Source organism: Bufo gargarizans, chromosome 3, assembly GCF_014858855.1.
Source record: "Bufo gargarizans isolate SCDJY-AF-19 chromosome 3, ASM1485885v1, whole genome shotgun sequence".
NCBI lineage: Eukaryota > Metazoa > Chordata > Amphibia > Anura > Bufonidae > Bufo > Bufo gargarizans.
The window spans coordinates 260701220-260724496 of NC_058082.1; the positions used below are offsets into that span (position 1 = coordinate 260701220).

At 43.0% G+C, this 23277-nt stretch overlaps 1 protein-coding gene across 1 annotated transcript in view; it reads right to left on the bottom strand.

Annotated features, from left to right (window-relative positions):
• The window catches only part of ATP2A3 (ATPase sarcoplasmic/endoplasmic reticulum Ca2+ transporting 3), a 185302-nt gene that overhangs the window by 67051 nt on the left and 94974 nt on the right, over positions 1–23277 (bottom strand). Inside the window, exons 6-8 of the mRNA XM_044285175.1 lie at positions 13691–13771; positions 9414–9499; positions 7616–8080 (exon numbers count right to left, since the gene is read on the bottom strand). Of these exons, the coding sequence (XP_044141110.1) occupies positions 7616–8080; positions 9414–9499; positions 13691–13771 (632 nt within the window). The remainder of the gene's footprint in view (positions 1–7615; positions 8081–9413; positions 9500–13690; positions 13772–23277) is intronic.

Sequence of the window (23277 nt, forward strand, 5' to 3'; positions counted from 1 at the left end):
GGGCTGTAGGAGCAGGTGTCTGATAGGAGAAGACCAACTCCTCCACCATGTTTGCAACCGGGGCGGGGGGTGTGAGTGAATTGAAATCCACTATAAGAGAGTGCAGCAGGGGAGGAGGTGTCTGAGGGTGTCAGCCATGTTTCTGTGAGACCCAGAAAGGAAAGGTTTTGAGAGATAAACAGTTCGTGAATGTACGACAGTTTGTTACGGACAGAGCGCGCGTTCCATAATGCTCCTGCAAGAGGAGCCAAAGGGGCAGGGGTCAGAGGAATGGTAATTAGGTTTAAGGGGTTGCAGGAATTTGTAGAAAGAGATTTATAGTGGTACATGGAGGTGATGGTGGGGATTTGCTGAGGGGGTCCTGGATTTGGAGAGATATCACCAGCAGTAAGGAGAAGCAGAGAAAGTGTTAATAGGTGAGAATAAGAGAGGGCATGAGGTGTCTGTGTGTGTTTTGGAAGGAAGTGTTTTATGTTTGCAAACAGGTTTGTGCAAGCGATCAGATGAGAAGGTAAGATGGAGGAAGAGATGAATAGTTCCTTGCTGGGTGAATGGATGTGGGGGTATTTCAGGAGGTTGTGGAAAGGTAGGAGGAGTAAGAGGAAAAATTTAAACATTGTTTGCATTGACTATGCCTAATTACCTGTGGTCCCCTTCTGGTCCAATTCTGGTATAATTCAGACTGTGCACTTAAGGAGTGCCAATACAGCTTTACCTGATGGAACCCATGCATGCTACACTATTTTGCCTGCCAATTTTGACAGAATCTACGACAGAGGCCCCTATAATGGGACCTTCAACCCCGATGTGAATTCAGCCTTAATATGGTGAACATAAAAACAGGAGCAGTGACAGACTGGAAATTTAAAGTGGCCCTGAAAAAAAAAAAAAGTGGTATCATGTTGTAGGTGCGTCCAAATTGACAGAAGGTGGGGCAACAGAAGAAGGTAGTAGTGCAGAACAAAATACCACCCCCAGTAGAACCAAATACCACATTGCAGCACAAAATACTACCTCAGCAGAACCAGATAGGTTGAGGGTGTCAGATCTTTACGTACCGGGCTAGCTAAGAGGAGAACTTGGGTGGCCCTCTATGGCCAGTCTGCCCATGAAAATGAGTAATATTCATTGGTTTGATTTGTATGTTTCTTTGGAGCCTCAACTCCTGGTCAGAGAACTATCTCGGTGGCTCAGTGGTTAGTACTGGTGCCTTGCAGCGCTGGGGTCCTAGGTTCGAATCCGACCAAGAGCAACATCTGCATGGAGTTTGTATGTTCTCCCCGTGTTTGCGTGGGTTTCCTCCGGGTACTCCGGTTTCCTCCCACACTCCAAAAGACATACTGATAGGGACCTTAGATTGTGAGCCCCATTGGGGACAGTTGGATGATAATGTCTGTAAAGCGCTGCGGAATTAGTAGCGCTATATAAGTGTGTATAATAAATAAATAAAAATCTACAATCCAAAGCAATCACTTAAAGTATTGGAAAGGCAAGGCAAAAGGGCAACAGGTAAATGTGTTGTGTGAACATAATAGCATCTGCCATTATATTTTGTAGCTTACAAAATAAGGTATTTCCAATGGAAACAAAAAATAAATAAATAAAAAACTAAAAACAAACAAAACAAAAAAAACATGACGATTACTACAACTATGCTAGTCATTTCAGTTTGGTTATATGCGGCTTGGCCCCACTGGTCTGTGCCCTCTCCTCCCCAGATGTTTATGTAATGCTCCCGCAGTCCACCTCCACTCACTTCCGTCACCACGTCGTCCTATTGCTCCCTCTGTGCTCGCTGCTCCTCCTCCTCCCTTTGCGCCATCTGCATCCGACTCCTGTCTCCTAGCATCACTCCATCTGCAGCCTGTCTCTCTGCTGAGGCGGCAGACCTGTCTGTGCTTGCTCCGCTCTCCTGCTCTGGCGCTGGTAATTAATATGGAGCTTTCTGGAAGGTCGGCGGGTCAGGCCTGTTGTGAGGGTCAGAGTTTCTCTTCTCAGCACACAGCACATGTACAGTCGGCCACATACTGCAGTAACAGCGATAATGACGATGTCACTGTGTAAGGACAGCCTCTGTGTACTACTACATGTTTATGCAGTGGGTTGTGCCCGAAATATACATGTTAGTGGTAGTGCCCTTAGCCTTATGTATGCTTAGAATAAAATTATCCTTCTCCAAGGTGGACTGACTATAGACCCTACCAAAAGGGATAGCTAGAAGTGACTGGGCCCCACAGCAAATTTTTGTATCGGCCCCCCACGGACTGTATGTCTCAGAGGGCATACAGTCGTGCCCATGGGCCCTTATTAATTTTTTTTTTTGTTTGGTGTATGTGTGTGTTGGGGAGGTGGGAGGGGAGTTGGTCACCAAAACTGTGTTTTTAATATTTTTATATTTTAATAGTGAAGATGTTTTTTTATGTTTATTTATCTTTAAATAAAATATTGGGAAGGGGGATGATTTGAACTTTCATCCCTATCTCTGCCAGCCTCCTGTCTATAGCTTGCAGTACATGGCAGCCTCACCCTTCTGCCCGCTGTGTACTAGCGCTTATTATGGCACATATAAGTGCACACCCGATGCCAGCCCAGGACCAGCCTGCCATCACGTGTGCATATATAAAAGATGCCAAAATGGGCAGTAGTAGATGGCAGAACAGCGAGCAGAGAGGGTAGGCTGCCATGTACCGCATGCTTTATTACAGAAGTCTGGCACAGGAATGAGTGGGCAGAGGTTGGAATGGCTACCTGGCAGGTAGCCATCCCAGCCTCTGCCCACTCCTTCTTGTGCCAGCCTTCTGTTCTGTATTATACCAGTGATGCATATAATACAGGAGGCTGGGGTGGCTGTGGCAGCTACACTGCCTGCAATCTGCTGTATCTGTCTCTTCTACTCCACCCTGCCCTGCATGCCCACTGCCCTCCCTCCTCATTATGCCCAGAAATTGGCTGCTGGCAAGGGCCAGGGGGGCGCAGGTAAGAGCCAGGGGGGTACAGGCAGGAGTCAGGGGGGGCACAGGCAGTGCGCACATAACTGAAAAGCCGAGTGATGTGCGCTTCTCTGCTACTCCTCTTGCCTGCCACGCTGCTTCTACAGTCTGTCGATCCCTCCTTTAGGTCAGGAACTTGGTGGACAGGCTTAATTAGCCTAGTGCGCTGCGCCTGCCGGCTTGTACTTTTCTCTAGCTATGCAAGCACAATCTGGCAGTGCCAGTAAGGAATCAAAGTATGGAGGTGGGGTAAAGTGGAATGGATGATGGACAACAGGCCTGGCGCAAGCCCCCAATGTGACCGTCAATGCATAGTATGTGAAGGGGTCGGCCCAGCTCGGAACTAAGACTGTATGAGACACTGCTCCTGGATGGCCGGGCCCCGAAGCAGGCGTTTCCCCGGTAGTTACACCACTGGACCCTACACGGAAACCTCCCGGTGGGCCAATGCCCAGGAGGCAGCTTAAACCCGCCTTACAGCCAACAGCAAGATAAGTAATGATCTGATGCTCCCCTCCTGACTCCTGAATTCAACTGTATCGCCATCCTGAGGCAACTGGAGTAGGAAGACAGGACCAGACTACAAAATGGGGCATTTTTTTAGTTCCCAGTCCACCCCTACCCTCCTCTATAGTTATGCTGCCCTGGCCTTGTGGAACAGTAAACTGAGTGACACAGGACTCCCTTCCCATCCCCACACACATTAGGCCTTATTCACATATGACATTCGTGTCCGTTATGACATTAGTGACAAGATGGTCAGTGGCTCATCCGGAAGAGGTCTGCAAACTTTGTCTGGGCCATGTGTCCATTTTTTTGTCCCATGTGCCATCCGAATTCCACACTGCTCAGCTGAAAATTAATTTCCACAACATGTCTTATCAGTGGTCAGTGAAAAATAACAGACAACAAAGATGCCGTTTCTGATGTGTCAATGGTTTTTTACAGACGCGTAGACTTTAAAGGGCGCGTTTGGTCTGCATTGCGGACTAAAACAGACCAGACCATGTGGAAAATCACTGATGTGTGAACAAGGTGTCACAACCAGACTGTATGTGTTTTTGTGGTCCACAAACCACAGATCCACAAAACATGGATACTGGTCCCACCCACTATTGTCAGTGAACTATGAGGGGAAATAACTAACACAAAATAATCGTTCATTAATTGTAATCAAAGTAAATTCTTCAATTAATCACAGTTTTTATTTTGGTATAAATCGCTCAGCCCTAGGCTTTAGAAAAAAAGTATAAACCGCTATAAAAATTGGATTCTGCCAGTTTCTTCTAAAACCTATTCAGCCTCTAAGAGCAAATGATGAATGGAATAATGAGAGTGAAAATGGAAACTATTTCATAATTATCACCCTGGCTTTCAGGTCGCTTACATGATTTATAACGAGGATTACTTTGGTTTTAACACTCAGGCTTAACCCTGAGGCTCAGAAGGTCACTTTTCTTCTAAAGTCCATTTAGGAATTGCAGCTGCAGCTACAGTAAATGGATTGAAATTGTACATAGTGTTAAACAAGACAAGTGGATTTATATGTAGAAATGATGTCATCAGACTATCCTGGTACCCCTAGTACTGCAGATCACTAGCCATCACACGTAGCCAAATGTTATCACTGTGCTGAAGAGAAAAAAAGAGGGGTATGGAGACATTGGACATAATCACAGAAACAGAGAGACCGAGACTGAGAGTCTAAGAAGGATAGAAATATACATATCAAGCAACGAACAGGTTACGTTTTGGACAGCAAGATATCAGTTGGGGAAAAAAGAGTGGAAAGAGTAACAAAGTCAGTAATCCAAGCAAATAAGAAGGTGGTCGTCGATGTACTTCCCATACCACACTATACTGTCAATAAATGGGTTGGAAGGAGAATACAAAAATTCCTTTCCCAATACCACATGTACAAATTCACAAGCGAAGGTGAAAAAGAAGTGTCCATAGGGCAACCCTGTTAAATGAAAAATTACTGTGCTGCAAAAGAAAACAGGTAATATACAAAATATACTCCCTAATTTCCAACGTATAAGAAGTAAATTAACATGGTAACATAGTTTATAAGGCCAAAACAAGACATTTGTCCAACCAGTTCGGCCTGTTATCCCGCCAGTAGATCCAGAGGAAGGGAAAAAAAAAAAAAAAAAAAAAAAACTGAGGAAGAAGTCAATTTTTCCCACGATGGGAAAGTAGATCTCAGGAAAAAAAATTCCTTCCCAACTCTAATCAGGCAATCAGAATAACTCCCTGGATCAACGGCGCTTTGCTTTGCTTTCTCCTCATCGCTATCTGCAACTCCCCCCTCATCACTCTGTAGAGGGCAGACACCTTCAGATTTATACTTTTTACCATGTATATAATTGAAGAACATTTTAGGGTTAGTTTTGCTCTCTTTGGCAATTAATCTCTTGGTCTCTAGTTTGTCCACTTTTATTAGATTTTTACATATTCTATTTTTTTCCTTATAGTTTTTCAGTGCTTCCTCGCTAACCTCTTGTTTTAGTGATTTAAATGCTTTATTTCTGTCATTTATTGCTTTTTTTTACAGTTCTATTTATTCACATTGGTTTTTTCTTGTTCCTTAACCGTTTTATTCCCATTAAAGCAAGGATTGAGTTAATGCTGTAATGGCTGTCTCATGTTTCATGGAAGTACAGAAGGCTGAAACATAGCAAGACAACCAAGAGTATTTCCTCCACTGCATGTCATCCATCTGCTTCACCAGATCTGTGGTGACCTTTATATAGCCCAGAATACACTGTACTATAGTTTGTAAAAAGCTATCTACCCAATTATCCTTAAGGGGCCCCATCCTGGAAATAATAGGCCTCAATGGAGGCAGAAAGTCCCTTTATGAACCTTGGGTAAGGAATGGAATATAGGAACTAAAGGAAACTGGGGAAGCATGTGTTCAATCTGTTTGGAAGAAAATATACCTATGCATTCTCCTTCTTCCAAAACCTTCTAATATTTATTAGAAAAAACCTCCATGGGATCTGAGTCTAGTTTACTATATACCTGTCCAGTCCAGATCTGAGAGACTCAAACCACACTACTTGAATTGTTAGGCAGGTTCTACTGGGTATGAAAATGCCATAAATGTGGACATAAGCTGCTGTATGGGTACACGGCAAGGCTGGCTGAGGGTACTGGAAACTTGAAATTTTTATAAAACATGTTTCTTTATTTACTTTTTTACTCTTTATTTTTGTTCCAATAAGGGACTTTGACTTTTGAGGATCTGATCCTATTTCCAATGCAGTACAACACATGCTTCATTGTACTGTATTGTAACAGTCAGTTTTACACTGACAGTTCGCCTATGATACCCAGCCTGGGGGGTGAGCTTCATAGGCTTTCTAAGGTATGTTCTAACATACATTACTTCTGGACAGGCCTGGAGGCCTGTGCCGAGTTCCGGGCTGTCCAGCAAGTGACCCTCCATTAGTCAACATTGTGGTCAGCATTGAAAGGGTTTAGGGGAATGCGTCATCAGAAAATGACCTATCGTTTACATCACGTTTGTTTTTGTTTTTTTTTGTTTTTTTCCACATCACTACCTATATTAAGATAAGACAATCCACCATTTACAGTAGGCGATATCACAGCTTATGAGCTACCTTCTGACCTCTGCACGGGTTACAGAGCATGCATCAAAAATTCTTCTTGTAAGTCAATGAGTCAGCTCCTGTACATTGTGTATATAGCCCATGTAGCTGCTCTCAAAAGATGAGATGTCCTAGCATATTTTAGGTCCAGTGGCCAGTGTGGAAATTGCAGGATTATATACAATTTATGGGATAAAAATATTTTAACATAAAAAATTTAAATCGTTTTTTGTCATTCTCTCATTTCATGTTCTCTTTAAGGTTATAGGGGTTGTCTCCGGCTTTTTCTCAGTATGCTGTAAAACAGCGCTACAGACCACCCATTTGTGCTGGGGACATGACCAGGCTCACTGCTAAGCAGAAGTCACTATATATAGTATACCCACGTGAAGCCCGATACGTCACCGGTAGTAAAGAAAAGGCCCTTGTCCTACGCAATGCAGCACAGATCATAGGGGAGCATTGGAGCGAAAAATGCTCCTAAGCTCGACTCAGACATGGTTAATGAGTGAAGGGGAGTTTACGTCTGGGTTCAGCTCTGAACCCGGACAACCCCTGTACAACACGACTGTAAAATATACATACACTAAGTAAAATCTCATCTTAGTCTCCAAGGGACAACAGCAATGATGATGCAGGTGTCAGAAAGTGCATTCCCCAAAATACCTTTCTGGGGCCATCCTAATATAATTTACAGTTTAAACATTAGTCGGCTGATGCCTCCAGAGACAACCATCTCTTGGTAGTTTGTGAAGTAAGTACAAGTTCACTCTCTCTCATATGTGCACTGTGCGGAAATAAATTACTAATCATGGAACAGACCATCTCAAGTTCATTTTAAATTGATACAGTTATACTACAATAAAATCACTCATTTTAATATCTATTGCATAGCATTAGAATCCCTCCCGAACAACCACCTAGAAAGACCCCGATTAGTGAGTTCTTTAGCAATCAAAAAATAATAATAAAATAAAAAAAATCACTAATTTTAAACAGCTCACTTACCCTGGACACAGACATCTGATTGGTTGTCAAGGTACCAGTCTTATCTGAACAGATGACCGATGTGCAGCCCAGGGTCTCAACCGATGGAAGACTCCTCACAATTGCATTCTTTTTAGCCATTCTACGTGTACCAAGAGCCAAACAGGTGGTAATTACAGCTGGGAGGCCTTCAGGAATAGCAGCTACAGCCAAAGCCACAGCAATCTTGAAATAGTATATAGCTCCACGAAACCAAGAGCCTCCATGAACAGGGTCATTAAAGTGGCCGATGTTGATGACCCAAACTGCCACACAGACCAATGAGATGACTTTTGATAGTTGTTGTCCAAATTCATCCAGCTTCTGTTGTAGTGGGGTTCTCTCTGGCTCAGTTGCAACCATCTGGTTTCTAATCTTCCCAATTTCTGTGAAAACACCGGTGGCAATCACTACGCCAACAGCTTTACCAGCAGCGATATTGGTTCCCTAAAAGAGCAGTGAAAACAATTGCAGTCAAATCACAAATAATTTAAACCATAAAATAAAATGTAAATTATTCAGTATTTTCTTGTTTTACATAATGTTTTAAGTGGAGACAGAGGGGGGTGGGAGGGGTTATGAGAGAAAGATAAGAAGCGACAAAGTTTATAAACTGCAATTTGAACTACAGTAGGTGAATAGATAAACTTGGTTTGCTAAGCCTAACAGAAAATATTCTGACGAGATGACATTTTATGCCCAATGGTTATACAATTTGCATAATATATTATTGACATGCTCTTTGTGCCTCCAATGTATAAAAAGTTAAGATTGCATAGCATTTTTCCTAAGGTAAGAAAGCAGTGGGTCATGGAGGCACAGAACACCTGTGGGTCCTACTGGACTGTTAGGGTCCATATACATTACTTTGTTCATGCCCCCTGAGAGCTCCTTCACACAGTTATTTTCTCACAGTTAGGGTTTATTCACACGATTGTATCCATTTTTTGCAGATCTGCAAAACACAGATACGGGCCGCGTGCCTTCCACATTTTGCGAAACGAAACATCCTCCTCCATGATAGAAATTCCTATTCTTGTCTGCAAATACCGGCTAGAAAAGGACATGTTCTATCTTTCTTTTGCAGGGCCACAGAACTGAAATACAGATTGAAATGAATGGGTCTGCAGCCTATCGGCTCAGTTATTTGTACAGGCAGCTGCTCTTTGGCACACAGCACCTTGTTTCCAGCCCAGGGTTCATGAGATCATTCGACTTTTTGAAGAATTTTTTTTTTGTAGGGGGATGGAAACATATGACTTGTGCATTGGAATGTGCCCCTGATGTTTCTAAGACACTAGCAACATCATTACACAGTACTAGGTAGGGGCTCGGGAGAGCAGTGCAAACATACCTTTTGTGGAGAGTTTCTCTTCAGGAGTAGTGCGATTATGTATCTTTATTCTGCCAGATTCAACTCAGTGCCCACAGCAGAGCTTCACTAAGTGTGCTCTGAGCAGAAGCCATCCACTCTTAATGACAACTATATTGGTTTGTTGCTGGATGATAAAACAGTCACCAAGAGCAGAGGGGAGAGTCTGCAAAGCAACTCAATGCAGAAAGCACTTCACAATGAAGTTCCACCAAGGGTACTAGCAGGAGCAGTCCCTAGCAGACTAAATGATCACATTCACATTAGTGCTGATGATAAAAATTTATTTTAAAAAGGTATTTTTGTACTATTCTACAGAGCCCCTACCTAGTGCTGTCAGCACGCAGTGGGTTACAATTGCCTTTAATAGTATAAAAGCAAATTATTAAATAAAATTATTTTACTCACAGAGAAAAGCATATTCTTTTTGTCCTGATTGACAGCTCTTGGGTCTGGGATTGGATCTGTATGTTTTATCACTGAAACCGACTCTCCTGTGCAATAGCATAATTCATTAATACAGATTTTATCTGCCTTTCAAGGGTATGCAATGCATATAGCAGTAAAGCAAACTTTCTAATAGCTTACATACACTGAATAGAAAATATAAAAACACAATGGAGTTACATTTCTAATTATCTTATGCTAAACTCAGACAATTTTCCAAGCAAATAAAATTATGTTAGAAAGGCAAAGTCTACCATTTCAATATCCAGAAAAACTCCCTTAAAGCATATGAAAAGTTAGTAAGAGCACATTCACATGAACGTGGCGTGTTCTGCAGTCCGGATATTGCGCAAAAACACGTATGCCGCCCACGTGCGTTGCGCAATTTGCGGAACGGGCGGCCCATTATAGAAATGCCTATTCTTGTCTGCAAAACAGACAAGAATAGGGCATGATCTATGATTTTTGCAGGGCCATGAAACAGAGCAACGGATGCGGACAGCACACGGAGTGCTGTCCACCACTTTTGCAGCCCCATTGAAGTGAATGTGTATGCATCTGAGCCACAAGAAAGGCGACTCGGATGCAGAACCAAACCATGTTCGTGTGAATGCTTCCTAACAAGTTATTTCTGTAACACATTTTAAAGGTTCTTTTATCCACACCCCATTTTCTAGACACTTTCCAAAACGGTTATGGGAGGTGTAAAAGGTGTCTAAAACATGAAAACTTTGGGGGACATTTATTAAGACCAGCGTTTTCCATGGCAGTCCAAGGCCCTCTGCGCTGTTGAATAAAGCTCCAAAGTTATCTAGACGCACAGGCCCCTCCATAAGTTTGGCACTTCGCCTGGCAGCCATTAGACAGACTTAGGGCACATGCACACGGCCGTGGCCGTATTGCGGGTACCGGCCGTGTGCACCCTGGTACCGGCCGTGTGCAATACACGGGTACCGGCCGTGTTCACCCTGCAATCTGGGAGATGTGGTGCGCAACGGAACCCCACAGAAGCACTACAGAGTGCTTCCGTGGTGTTTCGGTCCATGCCTCTGCACCGTATTCAACATGCTCTGATTTTTTACGGTGCGGACAGATCATGGACCCATTAAAGTTGAATGGCTCTCGATCCGTCCCAGTCGCCACACAGATGTTGCCCGTGCAAATTGTGGTCCCCAATGCATGGAATGGCCGTGTGCATGAGGCCTTAACTGTACTCCAGCCCTCTTGCTTGTGTAGATTTAAAGGGCTTCTGTCAGCCCACTAAACCCTTTTTTTTTTTCCATTAATATTAATCCCTACACTGCAAGCTCCCTGTACATATGCTAAATATTAATTTTCGTTCAGTAGATATTGTTAAAAATCAAGTTTTATCATATGTAAATTACCTTGCTACCAGCAAGTAGGGCGGCTACTTGCTGGTAGCAGCCGCATCCTCCTCTCATCATGACGCCCCCTCCGCCGTTTGATTGACAGGGCCAGGGAATGGGTTCGTTCTCTGCTGGCCCTGTTCGAATTCAAAATATCGCGCCTGCGCCGTACCTTTCTTTAATCGGTGCAGGCGCACTGAGAGGCGGCCTCTCTCCCGGCCGCTCCATCCTCAATGCGCCTGCGGGTGTAGATGTGACGTCATCGGCGCAGGCGCATTGAGGATGGAGCGGCCGGGAGAGAGGCCGCCTCTCAGTGCGCCTGCGCCGATGACGTCACATCCACACCCGGCGCAGGCGCATTGAGGATGGAGCGGCCGGGAGAGAGGCCGCCTCTCAGTGCGCCTGCACCGATTAAAGAAAGGTACGGCGCAGGCGCGATATTTTGAATTCGAACAGGGCCAGCAGAGAACGAACCCGTTCCCTGGCCCTGTCAATCAAACGGCGGAGGAGGCGTCATGATGAGAGGCGGATGCGGCTGCTACCAGCAAGTAGCCGCCCTACTTGCTGGTAGCAAGGTAATTTACATATGATAAAACTTGATTTTTAACAATGTCTACTGAACGAAAATTAATATTTAGCATATGTACAGGGAGCTTGCAGTGTAGGGATTAATATTAACGAAAAAAAAAAAAGGGTTTAGTGGGCTGACAGAAGCCCTTTAAGCCATTCTCCATGCCAAAATACAGTGTGAAAAATGTTAAATGAGCCATGCCTACCAGATTGCCCACTTCCCAGCCCATGCCGTTGCCCCCTTTTCCAGCCACGTTGGAAAAGTTGCGTGAGCTTGGAAAATTCACAAATTGTACTGCACAAAAGGTGTGCAACAAAAAAGTGGCGTAAATAGATTAGTAAATGTTCCCCTTTGTGTAACATTAAAGTGGTATGCTTATCCAGAAATGTATTGCATATTTGCAGGATATGGAGTAAATGTCTGGTAAGTGCGAGTTCTTGGAGTGAATGACGAGATGGTCCCATTCTCAAAATAGAAGTGGGTCTCAGAGGTGGGACTTGAACCTGTGGATATATGCCATAATTGACAAGATGGGGCAACTTAAACAGTTATCTCATAAAGTGGTAAAAATCACTATTTGACCAGTTAACTTCTGGGACCCCACCAATCCTACAATCCTGAAGAGACTCTGCAAGGGAACATAGCAGTTTTAGTCAACTTAAAAATGTAGAATTGTATTCAGCGCCAGCGATTCACTGCAGCAATCACTCACTAAGGCTGGGTTCACACCTGAGCGTTTTACAGCGCGTTCCTACGCGCTGTAAAACGCACAACAGGCAAGAACCAATGATTCCCTATGGGAATGGTTCACACCTGGGTGTTTTACAGCGCGTACGATCGCGCTGTAAAACGCCCGACGCTCAAACAAGTACAGGAGCTTTTTTTGGCGCGTTTGACGCGCGTTTGGGCCATAGACTCTTTGGGCAACACTGCTGTCAATCACCCAAACGCGCGTCAAACGCGCGTTTACTATTACAAAAAACGCGCATATAAACGCGCGACAAAATCGCGCATAAAAACGCGCGTTTGCGAAACGCTTAGGTGTGAAACCAGCCTAAGAGTTATGCCTCATTCACATCAGTTCTATCAGCGATTTTGAGTCAAAACCAGGTGCGGCTCTAAACAGGTGCAGATCTTTCCCTTATACCTTATGTCTGTGGAGGCTCCAATCCTGGTTTTGGCTCACAATCACGATATAAATCGCTTACCAAAACACTGAGGTGTGGATGAGGGCTTTCTTAGCAATGTTACATTTTTTTTTTGTTTTACTTTCCAAAATTTCTACCCTAGCCTGATGGGACTATGGAAAAAATAAAAATAAAATCATATTCACCTGCTCCCCACCACTCCAGCTCCATTCATTGGTCTTCCAGTCCCTGTCCATAAACTTCGGGCATGGTCACGTGCGCTGCTGCAGCCATTGACTGGCCTCAGAGGTGACGTGTCTCCAAGAAACAAGTCACTGCTGGATAAAGTCACTGCTGAGGCCAGTCATTGGCTGCAGTGGTGCATGTGTCCCTGTTCTTCCGGAAATTTACAGATGGGGATTGGAAAACCAGTGAGGGAGACAGTAAGCCAGGGAGCCAGAACTAAGGGGTGGGGAGCAAGTGAGTATGGATTTCTTCACAGGTGCAGTAGGCAGAAGTTGAAATATTAAGTAATAAAAAGTTAGATCCCTTTAAAGCTTCTTTTGGTACATCAAAGTGAGGCCACATATCCAAAGATATTCTGAGCAAAATCCAAAAACGTAGGGTTGTCCTGCATTTACTGTTGGCCATAACAGGATGCAACAGCTTGATTTTTCACACAAACACTTATTTTTTGAATGCTTGTACTCTTATATGTGCTTCAAGCATTACTCATAGCAGTTTTACAAGTATTTGGTGGCATTTTTTTTTAAATATAGTGACACTTTGCAATGTCTTATAGAGAAGCCTATAGGAAAATAACAGAAAAAAAACACCATACCAAGATCATGCCTGCATGTGGAAAACAATGCTGCTTATGTAAATGCCACCAAAACACCACAAAACACTATGGGGAAGAGTTATTTCCTCATATGCCAGAAAGCTGTCCTAAAAAGTCGCAAACCCAGGGTTTTAGACTTTTTTTTTAAACGGCACTTGAGCAAACATTTTTGTTATGGTATTAACTGACCCTCAGGATGAGACAAATGTGTCAAAAACATTATAGTTGTCTGTCTATGCCGTGTAGGAGTATATTGAAAAAAATAAAAAAAATAAAAATAAAATCACACGTCTAATGTTATGGCAATAAAATTACTTGAGTAAAATTCTTACCTGTCAGGATAGACTGATCAACGCGTAAGGTTGTAGATCGGATCTCAATTATACGAATATCAGCAGGCACTTTGTCACCAACTAAAAATGAAATCGACAGTTTCAAGTAGCTTTCCAACCATATATAGTCTACATGTGCAATGATGAATACTTTTATATTTGTCTAGAAATGCTATTTTTATGTTTATTGAGTACACCTCAACTTGTGTAATAGGGACATGGCAGATTATTCCAAAATTTTTTTTTCTGTGGTCAGGCTAATTGGGGGGGGAATGAAAGAATACAGCAGACCTGTACTTATATGCTTACGTAGGGCCGCATATTCAACTGATAAACCCACTTTAACAAACTTACTATATAACATATATATATATATATATATAATTAGTGAACTGATGCAAGTCAATAGATCAATAGATCACTGTATAACAATGTTCTGCCTCTACATGTGTTATAAATTCAGTAAGTAGAAGCTTAAAGATTGCTTGGTTGGCCCTACAGCAGGTGTATGAATCCTAGCAATGAAAAAATGTGGTTTCCTAGGAGGATAATTCAGAAGTAATCTGCACAGCTAAGCAAAGCTGACTGAAAAACAAGAAACTGCTTTACCACACATCTGGGGATAAAATCTGCAACAGAAATACATTAGGAACAAACCTTGTCTGAATGAGAAAAAATGCACTACCTACATCAGAGATCAGCAACCTTCGGCACGCCAGCTGCTGTGAACCCACAACTCCCAGCATGCAGACTTACTTGGCTGTTCTTGTAAATCCCACAGAAGTGAAAGGAGGATTCTGGGAGTTGTAGTTTCAGGACAGCTGGAGTGCTGGAGGTTGTTGATCCCTGGCCTACATGATGAGCCTCAGCACTTGAATGTTTTATTACTGCTATTATGCATGAGTTTTTGGAAGCCAAAACCAGGAGTTTAACCAGCACAGGGAATGTATAATAGAAATAATGTACAAGTCTTTTTGGACCCACTTCTGGCTTATAAATACTGATGCTAAACGACTGTGGCCTAAGGCCCCTTGTAAACGAGTGATATGAAACTCATCCAAGTCCTGTCTGAAAAACGGAATTTCCATCTGTGTTAAATCAGTGTTTTCTGCGATTTCATTCCATTTGACCGATTCTTCGATCTGTGTGGCATCAGTATGTCATCACTTTTTCACATGAGTGAAAGTAAAATATCACCCAGCGTGTCCTTACAACCATCAGTGAAAAAACAGACCACACACGGATGGCACTGGTGCGCTGTCAGTTTTTTCACTGATCTATTAACTTGAATGGGCAAGTCCAGCATGAACAAACGGTTGAAGACAGAACATGCTGCGGGTTTCAAGTCAAGTGAAAAAAAAACTTGACATGAGAATTGGCTCATTAGCCCACTGCCAGTGTTCTGTCCAGAAAGACAAGTGGATAAGAATATCGCTAGTTTGAAAGCAGCATAAGGGTTCGTTCACACAAACTTATTTTGCTTTCCGTATACGGGCCGTTTTCTGAGTTTCGCATACTGTCCGTATACGGAACCATTAATTTAAATGGGACCGCAAAAGATGCGGACAGCACTCTGTGTGCTGTTCGCTTCCGTTGCTCCGTTCCGTGGCCCCGCAAAAATGATGAGGCATGTCCTATTCTTGTCGGTTTTGCGGACAAGAATAGGCATTTCTTTAATGGCCTCCTGTTCCGTTCCGCAAATTGCGGAAGGCACACGGGCGGCATCCGTTTTCTGCAGATATGCAATTTGCAGACCGCAAAAAAAGGTACGGTCGTGAGAACGAGCCCTAACGGTGCTGCCACACACTCAGTTTTAGATGCAGTTTATGAAGCCAAAACCAGGAGTGGATCCAAAATAGTGGGCAAGTATCTATCCTTAAAGGGGTTGTCTCACTTCAGCAAATAGCATTTATTATGTAGAGAAAGTTAATAGAAGCCATTAACTAATGTATTATAATTGTTCATATTGCTGCCTTTGCTGGCTGGATTCATTTTCCATCAGATTATACACCGCTCATTTCCATTGTTAGGACCACCCTGCAGTCCACCAGTGGTGGTCATACTTGGACACAAAAAAAATATATATAAAAAAGTACTAGTTTATGTGCACTTCCATGGTCCCGGCCTCTAGAGATGCCGATGCTTTTTCCTACAGTGTGCAAGCACAACCACCATTGATGGATTACAGGGTGGTCATAACTAGAGATGAGCGAAGCGACTTTAGATGCTACATAAGGAGCTCCATACAGCATTATAGCGATTTTATTAACGAAGCGGCTTCGGATGTAGCATCCAAAGCTTGTTTCGCTCATGTCTAGTCATAAATCATGGAAACAGTCAGCATATAAAGTGATTAAAAAAATCTAGCCACCAAGGAAGCAATATGGACAATCACAATACATTAGTAAGCGGCTTTGTCTACATGATGAATGCCACTTGCTGAAGTGAGACAACCCCTTCTACACTTTCTCTCCTTTTATTATCCACACTTGATTTTGGCTTCAAAACTGTATAAAAAAAAAACTGGACGTGTGGCAGCAGCCTTATTACAATGTAGTAAAAATTTTAAAAGCTGAGCAATATACTGCCATGTGAAAGTGGCCTAAGGCAAACACTCATTATGCCTTCATACACTTTAGCCATAAAAATGAGAATGCAATAGAAAGCATACAAACATATATGACAGGTGTTTATGTACTAGTTTATTACACTTTTAGGCCTCCATTACAGTGGTTTGTTTCTGCGTTCAAAATGCATGTTAAGTAACGGTTTTGAACCAATTTTTTATATTGTTTTATATTTTGTGTCATTATGGGCAGGGGCGTTGCTAAGTTAAAACATTCGGGGCCTGGGCCCCTGATGTTTTGTCCCACCCCCCGAATGTACTGCCTGCCTGCTAGATACAACTGTATTGCCATCCTCAGGATGGAAATACAATTGAATCTAATGCCCTGCAAGAGCTGAAGGACCAGTGATCATGTGGTGACAGGTCATGTGATCAGTGCTAAATGCAGTAGCTGAAAAGCACCTCCGATTATGTCACCGTCATGTGACCAGTGCAGGAGAGGATGGCTCAGCAGTGAAGAGAAGTCCTGGGAAGAAGCTGTGGTGAGGTCTGCTACATGAGGAGAGGTAAGTGAAGGGGTAGATTACTCAGTGTGAGAGGCAGAGCAAAGTTGGGAGTTGTAGTTATTTAACTGGGACTGTATGTTAGGGCTGAAGGGAGGGAAGTTATTTACATGGGACAGTGGGGTGGAGTGATGTTATTTACATGGGACTGAGGGAGTAATATTATTTACAGGGGCCTGAATGTTAAGGGGTAATGTGATTTACATGGGACTGCATGTTGGAGGTGGCCGGGGAGGGTGTGATTTTATTTACATGGGATTGTATGTTGAAAGTGACTGGGGGAGGAAGTGATGTTATTTACATGGGACTGAATATTGAGGGGGTGATGTTATTTACATGGGACTGTAGAATGAAGGCAGCTGGGGAGGGGGTTATGTTCTTTACACGAGACTGTATTTTAAAGTCGGTTGGGGAGGGGGTAATGTGATTTACGTGGGACTGTATATTGAGGGGGGCAGGAGAGATGGTGTGATGTTATTTACATGGGACTGTATTTTAGAGGGGGCTGTAGATAGAAAGGGATGTTATTTACATGGGACTGTATATTGGAGGGGGCTGGAGAGATGGTGTGATGGTATTGACATGGCACTCTATGGCAGAGAAGGGAAATAATGTTATTTACATGGACTGTATGGTGGAGGGGATGAGGAATTATAATTTTTATGGATAGTAAATGGAGGAGTATAACTACAGGGGGAACTGCAGGGGGCATTATAAATACTGGGAGGGATTCAGGGCGAGCATTAAAACAGTAGGGGGTGATATAAATACTGGGGCACTTCAGCGTGAGCATTATAACAGTAGGGGGAATTATAAATACTGGGGGCACTGTGGGGGCATTTTAAATCCAGGAGACATTAGACGTTCTTATTACTACTGAGTGATGTATAAGAGGGACTTCTAGATCAGCATTATTTCTACTAAGATCACTTTGGGGGTCGTATTACTACTGAGGGGTCAGTAGATAGCTTTATTACCACTGGGGGAACAATAGGGGGGACTTATTTCTACTAGGGGCTCTGTAAGGGCATTATTAATACTGGAGGGCTCTTCACCTATGGGGGCACTCTTGAGGAGCATTATCACAGTTGGGGGCACTGTAGGGGGCAGTATTACTAATGAGGGCATTCTAGAAGGGAATTACTATTGGTGGGACTATGAGGAGCACTATTACTATGGGGGGGGGGGCACTCATTTTTCTTCAGGATAGTATTTGGGGGTACAGAAAAATGAGGAAACTAAGATGTCTGTGTGTCACACTCTGTAGCAACAAGGCATTGCTGAGAGAAGTTGTCCGGACAGAATGGAGAAGATAACAGAGAAGATCTACATCAGAGGAAACGTCACTTGGGAGGAACTGGATGTGAGGTACGTGCTGCTGTATAGCTGTCTAGCTATAGTGGGCTTAGGGGTCGGTTGGTCGACTTAGAGAATTGGGCCATATGCATTGGGGCTTGGGCCCCGGATCTTTTGAGACCCTAGCAACGCCCCTGATTATGGGGGAGATTTATCAAAACTGGTGTAAAGTAGAACTGGCTTAGTTGCCCATAGCAACCAATCAGATTACACCTATTATTTTGCAGAGCTCCTTTCGAAAATCAAAGGATCAATCTGATTAGTTGCTGTGGGCAACTAAGCCAGTTTTCCTTTGCACCAATTTTGATACATTTCCCCCTTTGTGTTTTTCCTGGTGTTATTATAGTTTTATTGAGAAACTGATGGAGAAAAATACTACATAAAAATGCCATACCTAGAGGATGCTACACTTTGATAAACAAGCTACCCCCCAAACCACTACAAAAAGTCCACACACCAAAGTACAATAAATTTTACTTTAGACTTTTATGCCCCCCCATCCCCCCCCAAAAAAGCAGAAAATGCCAATGCAAAAATGCTGTGTAAACGGCATTCTACATGGCGGCAATTACTGTTAGTATGACATTGTCTAATTTACTAAAAACTTATACAAATTGTCTGGAGTTAAATTAAAGCTTTGTAATTAAGATTTAGCAAAAATCTCTTATTCACTAGTTGAATCTTTCAGAGTAAAAGGTCAGGCTATTGCAGTACAAAAAAGCTTAAGCAGTTCCACAAACGTGTGCTGTACATGTGCTCCACGGACAGCACGCACCCCAATTCATTTTAATGTGTGTATTCATGTTTATACATATATTTATTATTCCCTCCCTTATACCCCCTCCAGAATAGGACAAAGCAACAGGGAAGGTACAAGGGGTGATGTAATAATATACTGATGTTTAATATCTATATGGTTATTGAACAAGAACCAGGGAAAAAGATTGTTACTCCTTGTATACTGTATTAAAACTAATAAAGATTTTTTTTTTTAAGTGTGTATTCAGACATCAGTGCTTTAGCATTGTCCAGATTGTCTTTAGCACAGATGCATGCTCTATTTTGCCCGTGTTCACGGATCCATCATGCCCATTATACTCTATGGGTCTGCGAAAATCATTGATGCATCACAGATGCCATCAGCGTTTCATCCATGTTTCACTGATCATTAAGAAGAGACCCTTTGAAAATTATTTTTCAGCTGTACAGTGACACACGAACCCAACACGGATCCGTCACGGACATCTTCACGGAGGCATCACTGACCACCTTTTCACAAATTTAAGCACGGACACAGGCATCTGAATGAGGCTTATGACAGACTTGATTTCTGGTAGCAGTGACAGAGCTCTCACTACCAAACACCACACAAGGAAAGGGGATCCTAACACAGCATATGTGAATGTTAAACGTCAGGAGTAGAGAAGGGTTTGAGAAGAGCTTGGATAGGTTAAGACAATTGTGTATCAATAATATATTACTTCGGTATGCTAAATAAATAAATAAAAAAAAACAACTGGCAACAAAAGCTGCTATCCATAGGTAAAGTTATTGAGTAAAGCTAAACGCTTCATAATAGTGATTCTCATACAGAAGTCACGCAAAAGCCCTAGATCTGTGTTCTTCAGAGAAGAACACAGGACTATTCTTCAGCTGTAACTATGGAAATGATAACAACAAAAAGCCTAACGTTCATTTATGATGTGTGTACAATAGGTTGTCATGTTCTGTGCTGTTAATCAGCAAATAACTAATCTACCAACATTTAGAGCTTACACGTTGTAATTTATCAAGCCAGGGACTGTACTGTCACTTAACCCCTTTTTTTCTTTTTCATTTTTTAATCCCTCCAATCCAGGAGCGATAACATTTTCCATTCACATAGCTGTATGAGGGATTGTTTTTTTTACAACAAATTGTACTTTCTAATGGCACTGTTTAATATGGCATAGAATGAAGTGAGAAGCTGGAAAAAAATCTAAATGGGGTAGAATTGGAAAAAAAATACCACAATTTGGCCATAGTTTTATGGGTTTCATTTTTGCGGCGTTCCCTATGCTGTAAAAATGACATGTTAACTTCATTTTGCAGGTCAATATTATTACAGCAATACCACATTATTACAGATTTAAAAAAAAAAAAAAAAAAAAAAATTATTTGCATTGCCATATTCTGACCCCCATAACATTTTCATAGTTACATCAACGGAGCTGTGTGAGGGCCTCTATTTTGTGGGGTGATCTGCATTTTTCATTGATACCATTTTTAGGTGTGTATAATCACACAGCGCTTTTTCCTATAGTGTGCAAGCATGGCCACAGCTGCTGGATTGCTAGGTGATCATAACCCCTGGAAACGAGCAGTGTAATGTGATGGAAAAATGAATCCAGCCAGCAAAGGTGGTAATATAGACACAATACATTAGTAACTGCCTTGTATTAACATGATAAATGCCATTTACTGAAGTGAGACAATGTAATTTTACTATGCGAGTGCAATTTTTTTTACAGTAATCATGAAGAAATCTGTATAATTCTACTGGTATGCTCTTATTTAATACAGTTAAAATCTCCTATGAGGAGCTATTGATAGAGATTCTGTTACTCATCCCGATTCTAGTGACTTTCTAAGATGTTTCCATTTCCAACAAAGTTCTCATTCTGCACTTTCTATTTGTGTGGTCAGATCACCCTAAGGGGTGCTACTGGCAAAATCATATATGGAAAGTGCCATGTTTTCCTAAAGGAAAAGAAAAAAAAAACTCTGGAAAAGTATTCTGCAACTTTCCACAGGCAAGAGCATCTGGCTCAGCAGTATTTTTTACAGTAAAGGCTCGACAATGACAGCACTGCTACCTTTGGAGGCCAAATCTGTGTCTCGATGAAAAAGACATGATGGAACAGAGCAGAATTTGTCATATAAAAGGAACATTAAAACTAGAAATGAATGATAAAAGTAAATAGGACCGGGATTAGGTCAGGGTTAGATGGCGAGGTGTCACGTGACAAGAAAGCTGTGTGACATGCACTTAAAGGGAACCTGTCACCCAAAAATCGCCTATTAAGCTGTTTACAGTACCTTATAGTGCTGTATAGTCGTTTCCTGATGCACTTTTTGTTAGTTTTGCCGCATGTATGCTCAGTCAGAAATCGATGTTATATTCAGCTGCTGCCCCGTGCTTCAAGTCAGGCTTGAAGTCACGGGGGCAGCGGCCTCGGCGTCTTACATGGCCCTCTCCCCGCCCCCTGCCTCTGTGACTGACAGCCGAAATCCGATTCCGGGACCGCGCTCAACGGCCGCATGCGCAGTAAAGGGCGGCAGGAGCGCGGTCCCGGCTGCCGCGCGTACTACGCGCCGTCTTACTTTCGCCGCACTGCGCATGCGCCCGACATCCTGTATCAAACGCGCCCGCGCCCAGATGCCGGGCGCGGGCGCGTTTGATACAGGATGTCGGGCGCATGCGCAGTGCGGCGAAAGTAAGACGGCGCGTAGTACGCGCGGCAGCCGGGACCGCGCTCCTGCCGCCCTTTACTGCGCATGCGGCCGTTGAGCGCGGTCCCGGAATCGGATTTCGGCTGTCAGTCACAGAGGCAGGGGGCGGGGAGAGGGCCATGTAAGACGCCGAGGCCGCTGCCCCCGTGACTTCAAGCCTGACTTGAAGCACGGGGCAGCAGCTGAATATAACATCGATTTCTGACTGAGCATACATGCGGCAAAACTAACAAAAAGTGCATCAGGAAACGACTATACAGCACTATAAGGTACTGTAAACAGCTTAATAGGCGATTTTTGGGTGACAGGTTCCCTTTAATGATTGCAATGCGACACACAACATGCTGTGACTGTGTTTAATAAAAGCCCCTGCGCTGGCTGAGGAGCTGCCGAAGTTATGAAGGGGCGCCGGCCTCTCCATAACTTCGGGGCATCCAGCGCCAGTCTAAATGTAAGCCAGCTTCCTAGCTATCTTGCATTGAGACCTTTTCCTACACCTCCCCACCCACAAGAGAGAAGTCGGAGATCGCCATCTGCGCCTGAAATATGCCTAATTTAGGTGTATTTCAGTATAATAAACGACTGCCTAAGACCTGAAGGATTTTGTGTTGCAGGTCGCACGCAACTTTACACCATTAACTTTAATGTAAGCAGCGCTCAATATGCAACTCACCTGTGTTTTTACAGTTCTAAAAAAGTCACACAACAAAAGGTTGAAAACAAGTCACACTTTTTTCTTTTTTTTGTTGCATGACTTTTCTGCGACCTGCTGTCATGCGACAAATGTACCCCAGCCTTAATTCCCTGATCCTGATTGATCTGTGGCTGGCGAATGCCTGAGGGGGTGGGAGTTATGTAAGGGGCAAGGCTTGACACTATTTGCAGACACAACAGAAGAGGGAGGATTGTGCTGCAGCCAGTCACCTTATAGCCACACGGTTGACGTGAGGAGAAGGTGGTGGGACACATACAGACAATTGCTTTATATATTTGTTACTTTATTGTAATACAAGACAAAGTAGTAAAAAGATCAGAGGAGATTAAGGAAAGGAAGTGCTGGGATATTTCTGCATTAAAGGGAACCTGTCACCTGGATTTGGGGTATAGAGCTGAGGACATGGGCTGCTAGATCACCCCTAGCACATCTGCAATACCCAGTCCCCATAGCTCTGTGTGCTTTTATTGTGTAAAAAAAAAATGATTTAATACATATGCAAATTAACCTGAGATGAGTCCTGTCCCTGACTCATCTCACGTACAGGACTCATCTCAGGTTAATTTGCATATGTATTAAATCGGTTTGTTTACACAATAAAAGCACACAGAGCTATGGGGACTGGGTATTGCGGATGAGCTAGATGCCATCTAGCAACCCATGTCTTCAGCTCAATACACAAAATCCCGGTGACAGGTTCCCTTTAAAGGTTGTGAAGCGCTACCATATTGCTGCTGATCTCATATTGATGACTTATCCTACCTTTTTTTTTGCATGCCTCTAACACTTTAAGGTCACCTGCTTGTTGCATTGTGACAAGTCTTAATAACTATATGTGAAATCAGGGGTTCAGAGCCTCTGGTGCCAATCTCAGCAGATCTAATGGACAGAATAG